General features: G+C 44.2%; 2 protein-coding genes across 2 annotated transcripts; one reads left to right on the forward strand and one right to left on the reverse strand.

The window, feature by feature from the left end:
- Positions 1-828: 828 nt before the first annotated feature.
- On the reverse strand, positions 829-3,135 carry LOC140792098 (subtilisin-like protease 4). The gene has a single exon (XM_073142929.1). The coding sequence runs from the start codon at positions 3,133-3,135 to the stop codon at positions 829-831; it is 2,307 nt and encodes a 768-aa protein (XP_072999030.1).
- Positions 3,136-6,002: 2,867 nt separating this feature from the next.
- On the forward strand, positions 6,003-8,285 carry LOC140792099 (subtilisin-like protease 4). The gene has a single exon (XM_073142930.1). It carries the CDS (start codon positions 6,003-6,005, stop codon positions 8,283-8,285), a length of 2,283 nt encoding a protein of 760 aa, XP_072999031.1.
- Positions 8,286-8,547: the final 262 nt, after the last annotated feature.

Here is an 8,547-nt window from a genome sequence, read left to right on the forward strand (position 1 = left end):
AAGAATAAGCAAACTATAAAAACATTTAATTATTAGTTATGTGATTTATAATTCTGCTTTCTTACATTTTGGGATCATTAAATGATACTGATGGCTTCATCTTTTGAAGTTATATCCAAAAATTAAATTCAAAACGTTATAACTTTTGAAATTATATCAAAATAATAAAAATTTACTCACTACAAAATAGTTTTTATAAACTATTAATATAAAATGAGAAAAATATATTGTCATGATATATCGATTAATTTATTGTTGCACTTAAAATAGATACGCAAAAAGGTAAGTAATAAATAGAACGATAGAGGAACATGAGAGAGACAGAGAGGACTTACATGTACGAATTGAAGTTAATTGGTTTGCTATCGTTTTCTTAAAACAAAATAGGAAAATAGTATAGAATGAGAGTGAGGGGTTAAATTAGATTATATTAGATCGTCACTATTTCGGTGGGTAAGCTTCACGTTTTGTTTTACTTTTTCTAAAACCAATCACGAAAAGGTAGATTAGACGAATTCTTATACTTTTAGTAAGGGTGGGGCTACGTTAAGTTAGTGTGAAATTTATGAAGGGCCCCAACACATTAAAAATAAGCCTACCGGCCGAAGAACGACAGTTAAAAATAGCACTTCTCCAGTGACAACTTACATGATCTGCTCCAACTGTCATAAACGATAATGAAAGCCCACACATTAATTTATTTATATCTCTCTTACCCTTGCTGTTAAATACCAAATCATCTTGGTAGACAATATATATATGTATATGTGTGTGTGTATAAGTATAGATAATAAGTATGCAAGGCGAGAGCTACGCTTGCACGCGAGGTCAATAGAACTTAACAGCAATGGGACTCTTCACTACTCGATTGTTAGAAACCCACTCGATCTTCCCATCCGAGTACTTGCGCTTCCCCGGACCTATGGGACTCACACTTAGGGTCACGTTGAAACTTTTCTCCTGGAGGATCCTAGAAAACTGCAGCTTGTAAGTTGAGAGATCCACCCTCACCCCTTCCGGCTCGGTGATTCGAACCTGGTAGGCCGACGTCCGATCGCCGACGTTCGTGACAGTCCTTTTCACCGTTACCCTTCCACCCTTTCGCGGCAGCGTGACTTGGATCGATGGATAATTCAGTGAGGAAGCTCCGATACGTGGGACGCCGAAGCAACTTATCCGGCGTTTGTATAACAATCGGAGCTCGTAGTCACTGTACCCGAGTCCGCAAAGGTAGCCGACGTAATCATTCGGATCGGTGTTATAGACGAGTCCTGGGTCTAATGCAGCTCTCGGATTCACTTGACCCGACCCAGTGGCGAAGATGCTTCCGGTTTTATTATTTCCCTCGTCGACGATGGGGTTGCCGTCCATGTCTACGTCTTGAGTGGATGTAATGATGGCGGATCGGATCATGGCCGGCGTCCAGATCGGGTGCTTCTTCCTCACCAGCGCCGCTATCCCGGCAACGTGAGGCGTCGCCATTGACGTGCCGCTATCGAAGTTGAATGTTGACGTGGCCAACCCAGACGGATTAGGCCCCACGTCGTAAGGCCACGCCGCAAGGATGTTCACTCCGGGTGCGAGAACGTCCGGCTTAAGGATGCCCCCGTTCATCGGCGCGGGGCCCCTAGAAGAGAACGATGCGACTGCCGGAGACGGCCGGTTCCCGAACGTCGTGCCGTTGAAGATTATTGCCGCGGTGGCATTTCCTCCGGTGGAGTTGTTTTGCGACAGATAGTAAGTCCGAGCCTTTCTCCCATCCATAAAGCTTAAGCGAACCACCGGAAGAACGTGCGCATCGGAGAATGTAGTGTAGCCTTGAGGCATTATGTTGGCTAGAATCATCGCCGCTCCTCCAGCGGCGTACACCACCTTGCCCTTCTCGACATCCTTGATCAATCCGGCGTAGCACATAACAATCTTTCCTCTAACATCTATATAATCCAATGAACCATTCAAGCAGAATGTTGCATTGACGTCCCAGAATTCCCCCGGGAAGGCAATTGGCATCATCATCGATGAGTTGAAGGAGCTTGGCTGGAAGGCAGATTCTCCCGCCAACTCCGTTCCATCGCCGAGTTTGAGAATGGAGGTTATCCGCCTATCGGTAGAGCTCGCGCCGACCGTCAGGACCCACGGCGCATCGTGAGCTAAGGTGTTTTCCTCCGGACCATCATTGCCGGCAGCGGCGACCGCTGTGATGCCGTGTGACAATGCTGCCAGAGAACCTTGCGCGATACCGTCATAATAGTATTTGTACGTCGCGTTGCCGCCGATGGACATGGAGAGCACGTCGACGCGGTCAGCGATGGCTCGGTCTATGGCTGCTAAGGTGTTGCTGGTTGCGCAGCCTTCCTCAAAACATACTTTATAAATAGCAAGATGTGCCCTTGGTGCCATACCGGCCGCCGTACCATTTGCGGTGCCGAGAACGTTCGCGTGGTCGACAAAGTTCCCCGCAGCCGTTCCGGCTACATGGGTTCCGTGTCCATCGGTGTCTAGCGCGGAGGACACCGTCGTGCCGTTGAATGCCGCGGCGCCGATGATCTTGTTATTACAAGCGACGCCGCTAGTACTAGTGCAGCTGCCCCTCCATGTGACCGGGGGAGGTGGCATCCCGTCGTCGTTGAACGACGGGTGCGTCGGTAAAATCCCGGTATCGAGCACGCCGATGACGACGCCTTCGCCTTGATTGGTGCCCCACCATGCGCCGTTGTTCCAGTTGCTGAGTCCTAATAGCTCATGAGTGTACGTCGTTAGAAGTGGGTGAACCTGGTCTTGTTGGACGTCTAGAACTCCGTCCTTGGCTTGCACCTCTATCACCTCCTCGGTTGTCAATTTTGCGGCGAAGCCGCTTAACACGTCACGGTAGGAGTAGATAAGCCGCGGCTCGCCGGAGTCTAAGGTTGTGTTCGGCAAGAATGACTCGTGCCACTCCCTTAAATCTGAGCCGGTTAGCAACTCCGAGTTCTCCGGTTGCTCCACATAAACTATATACGTGTGGATGTGGTTAGTATCGCCTATGGGCTCATTGGTTATAGGAAGAAGCTGGCTTTGGCTCAGTGGGACGAGAAGAAGACTAGCGTAGAAGAATGGGAGTAAAACCCAGAAGGGAATTGGCTTTTGTTTCTCCATCTAAGTGTGGATGTTGGTTCTAGTTAGCGTTTCCTCCATGAGGGGTAATATAAAGGACGAAAGCTCCTCCTCTATCATCATAAAAGAATAGAGACAGAGGAGGAAGCTTCGTATGGATTAATAATTAATCAGAGAGAAGACGCAGTAAACAGAAAAAAAAACAAGCCAATAACAAGTGATCAATCATATAAGCATCCAAGGAAGTTTGTTGTACAAGTTTGTATCTTTCTCATGAAAGGGATAGAAACAAAGATTGAACAAGGAAAAAAAGGTAGAAAAATAATTGATTTGACATAAAACTTGGAACTCAATTTAATTCAAACAGTTAAAGTCACTCAGATGAAGACTCAACGCTATATATATATATATATATATATATATATATATATATATATCTTTGTTATAGTGGTCTAATTATAACGGGTTAAATTATCAAATTAGTTAAACAAATATCATGCCCGATTTTGCCGTATATGCTTATAAATTATGATCCCCTAATTGATTGGAGTTGAACATTATCGATCTCCGATCTTGACAGTCCTCTACAATCAAATTGTTGATAAGATAAACTAATGGACCCGGCCCTATCCCACATGTGCAATATTCATAATACATTCGTAATGCATATTGATTGGAAGAAGGAGAACTGTTCACCACCATAAAGTGAGAGGAGGAACCAATTAACTGAGACGGCGGAGATCGATCGTGTCGACAAAGCGCAAGCTAACCGCGAGTGCCGTCGTAACAGTCGAAGCGCATATATCTCGTAACGCCCCATTCTTATCGGTCCATCTCTTTGGGAGATCCAGAATTATAATTAATTGCAATCGGTGCTGCAAGATAGTTTTTTTAGTAACAGTAAAAGTTTTTTTTTTCTTTTTTGAAAAAAGAACCCTTAATATATAAAACACGGCCATCCAATATAATGATAATTTCCAACCCGTCAAAATTCGGATAAGCTATCAGATTGAATATTATCCGACATTCCGACGAAGTTTCATCCCTATCACCGAACCACAATTAGTTACTGAATAAAACCATGTATATATCCAAGACGCCGCGATGTTTTGCCATTGCCGGAGGGAAAGAAGAATGGTACTGCTTGTGATCGAAGAATTCCACCATTAAAGACTATAGACCATCTCTCTTATCCTTGGACGGCGTCGCAGGTCGATCGCCATCATCACTGCGCTGATCACAAAGAAGAAGCACCGGAGCTGGACGCTGGCCATGATCCAATCCGCAATCTACCACATCTGCTCAGGTTGTAGACGAAGAAGGCTAGCCCCATGGTCGCCGAGCACACCAATAACATACCTAGGATCATCTTTGCTACGGGCTCGGCAGAAGTGAATCTCGGACTAGGTCTCCTGCAATGGATTTTTTTCTTTTAATTATATTTAACATCCGCATCGACGTATTTTACTATTATTACATTTGTACGTCCACCTGACAGGACACAGGTGGGATCATTAATTATCTTATTCTTGGTGTGGGCCACCTTACTAATTTATTGGTAATAAATTTGAACTCGATTCGATCACTTGATAACTATACTCTTGTATACCGGGGATTAATTATATTTATTAAAATTAATTAAAATAAAAAGGGATATTTATACCGAAAATTTATTTAGTTTCTAGAGTGAGCGTCATTTTCTGTTTTTTTGCACTAAGTTTCTTTCTTAATTTTTTTCTAACTTTGTTATTTCTATCATTTAGTGTCTTATTAAATATTGAAAGTATACTATAAGAGAAACAGAAATTATCTCTTACTCATTTTTATTTTTTTCATCTTCTACTTCATATGCTATACTAATTCTTCTAATTATTTTTATTCTTCTTCGTCATATTTTTTTTTCTATTACTTTATTTTAATCTCTTAATTTTTTTAATATAAATCTTTTCAATTGCCCATTAAAATATAACAATATAACATATGAAAAGATAATATATATATATATATATATATATATATATAATATCTTTGTTATCTTTATTTTTTGATATATTAAAATTTTTACTAAATTATCTAAGATTTTGTTTTTCAATGAATCTTCAAATTCAATCTATAAATTGATCAAATATAATTAAAAAAAATTAAATTAAATATGATAATAAGAAAATAAAGTGACAGATTAAACTATAAGAAGGTGAATAAAATTTAGATCTAAACACGAGGGTAAATATAACAACTCGGCTCGATGCTGCCATTTTACTTGCTATTCTTCCTGCGAAAGGAATATTGGAACAGGAAACTCACCTCTGATGCTATGAATAATTGCCAACTCACGGTACGCTTCCTCAATTAATTGGAACAACATTTTCCATAATAAAATAACGTGTCCGGCTAATTATTATATTAAGCAGAGACTACTATATAAAGTTTCTGAAAACGATCATTGCGATAAACTGTAATAAAAGAACGCTATGGACTATTAAGAGATATAATCGACATATTAATTTATTTTCGTTATTCTTGTGAATTAATAAACCGTATACAACTTCTGCCATTTTACTTCCAATTATTCTTACCAAAGGAATGTTTCAAGAGGAAACTCGCTTTGGATGCTGCATTAATGGATTGCCCAATTGCCATTTGCTTCCTCAACTATTAGTGCTCCTAAAGTTTCCGTGTGGACACAACATTTTCCACAAGATATATAATAGTATGTCCGGTTAATTATTATTAAGTAGACCCACACTACTAACATCATCTTGATTACTATCTCTTCTCATTCTGGAGTATCTATAATTCTATATATTTGTTCTCTTGGAACAAGTAAATAACCATTTACCAAAGCCTCGAAACACCCACCTTTTTGTGTAATGCAAATGGATTATGTAAATAAGCAAATTTTTTTCTGGATGATTCTACTTCTGTTCTTCTACTGTCCCATTCTCCCATTTAGCCAAAGCCAGCTTCTTCCCATAACTGATGAGCCCATAGGCAATACTATTGCTGATCAAATGCATACTACCTACATCGTGCACGTAGAGCAGCCCGAGAGCCCGGAGTTCCTAGCAGCCGGGGATTTGAGGAGATGGCACGAATCCTTCTTGCCCAATACCACCTTAGACTCCGGCGAGACGCGGCTGATCTACTCGTACCACGAAGTGATCAGCGGCTTCGCGGCAGATCTCACGGCTGAGGAGGCGATAGAAATGCAATCCAAGGACGGGGTCCTAGACGTGCGACCTGACGAATTCAGCCAACTTGAAACGACGTACACTCCTGACCTGTTAGGGTTACAAGATTCTAACGGCGCTTGGTGGGACGGTACCTATCAGGGCGAAGGCATCGTCATCGGCGTGCTCGATACCGGGATTTTACCGACGCATCCTTCGTTTAACGATTACGGAATGCCGCCTCCGCCGGTCACGTGGAAGGGCAGCTGCAGTAATACGAGTGGCGTAGCCTGCAATAACAAGATCATCGGTGCAAAGGCGTTCAACAGCAGGACGGTGCCCACTGCGATTGACACCGGCGGGCATGGAACGCATGTAGCCGCAATCGCCGCTGGGAATTTTGTCCGCCACGCGAACGTTCTTGGAACAGGAAATGGCACCGCCTCTGGTATGGCGCCTAGAGCTCATCTAGCTATTTATAAAGTTTGCTTCAAGGGATGTCGTGATAGCGATACCTTAAAGGCCATAGACGAAGCCATCGCCGATGGCGTCGACGTGCTCTCCATGTCCATCGGCCTTAATGCGACGCGCAAGTACTATAAGGATCCCGTCCACCATGGTTCTCTAACGGCGTTGTCTCATAACATCGTGGCCGTCAGCACCGCCGGAAACAAGGGACCTAACGAGAACACTCTGTCCCACGATGCGCCGTGGGTCCTGACGGTTGGGGCGAGCTCCACCGATAGGCGAATAGGTGCCATCGTAAAGCTCGGAAATGGCAGGGAGTTGGCCGGAGAATCAGCCTTCCAGCCGAACTCCTTCAACTCCTCGATGATGCTTCCGCTCGTCTTCCCCGGAGACATCGGCGGTAGGAACGCAACGTACTGCTATAATGGTTCGTTATCTTTCACAGATGTTAGAGGGAAGATTGTTCTATGCTACAACGGTGGCACAACGGACATTGAGAAGGGCGAGGTGGTGTTCGCTGCCGGAGGAGCGGCGATGGTAATAGCCAACGGATGGAGAAGAGGTTCTACGACGAATTCGGACGCACATATCATTACGGCGGCTCGATTGAGTCTCATGGACGGAAGAGAAGTGGAGAGATACTACTATTCTTTGAAGAACTCTACAAGCAATAATGCCACAGCCACAATTATATTTAACGGCACGACGTTCGGGCACCGACCTTCTCCGGCAGTTGCATCATTCTCTTCTAGGGGCCCCGCGCCGATGAACGGGGGTATCCTAAAGCCGGACGTCCTCGCGCCGGGACTGAACATCCTCTCTGCATGGCACCGCGAGGTCGGGCCTAATTCGACCGGACTGGCCACCTCGACGTTCAACTATAAGAGCGGCACGTCGATGGCGGCACCACACGCCTCTGGTGTCGTGGCGCTGATAATGAAGAAATACCCGGGCTGGACGCCGGCGATGATCCAGTCCGCAATCATCACATCCGCTCAAGATCGAGACATGGATGATAGACCCATCGTGGACCAGCGGTATAGTGTCGCAGCCAGCATCTTTGCTACGGGCTCGGGGCAAATTAATCCGAAAGCTGCATTAGATCCGGGACTCGTCTACGACATCAACCCGAGTGACTACGTTGGTTACCTCTGTAGTCTCGGGTACAACAACACTGAGCTCAAAATACTATACAAACGGACGATCAACTGCTCCGCCGTCAATCATATCGAAGCATCGTCGCTTAACTATCCGTCGATCCAGGTGACCCTGCCGCGTAGCGGCGGAAGCGTGACGGTGAAGAGGACGGCCAAGAACGTTGGAGTCAAAGACGTGGGGGAATACAGGGCTAAGATTACCAAGCCGAAGGGGGTCACTGTCAAGCTCTCGACTTATGACCTGAAATTTTCCAGGCGACTCCAAGAGAAAAGTTTCAACGTGACTCTTACTATCAGTCCTTCTGGACCTGGAATGATCCCACACTCTCACGGCAAGATCGAATGGGTTTCTGGCAATCGTACCGTGAAGAACACCATTGCTGTTAGGTTTTCTTGAATCGCGGGGTGTTTAAAAAGATAATTGAATCGAGGTAGAAAGCGTCTGTTGGAGGACATAGTTATCGTTCTACTAAAGTGAAGCCCAAATATCGCTCTACTAAAGTCACGTCCAAACTTGACAGTGACAACACAAGGAATATTCGTAAGACTAACAATAGAGTGGTGATTAAGATAGTGTTCTTGTGTTCTTTTGGGTACTGGGTAGAGGAATTGAAAGACATAGTGTTGGTTGAATTACAAGAATGAATAATCCTCTTAAT

This window comes from Typha latifolia, chromosome 7 (genome assembly GCF_019914945.1).
Source record: "Typha latifolia isolate L0001 chromosome 7, TyphaL0001v2, whole genome shotgun sequence".
NCBI lineage: Eukaryota > Viridiplantae > Streptophyta > Magnoliopsida > Poales > Typhaceae > Typha > Typha latifolia.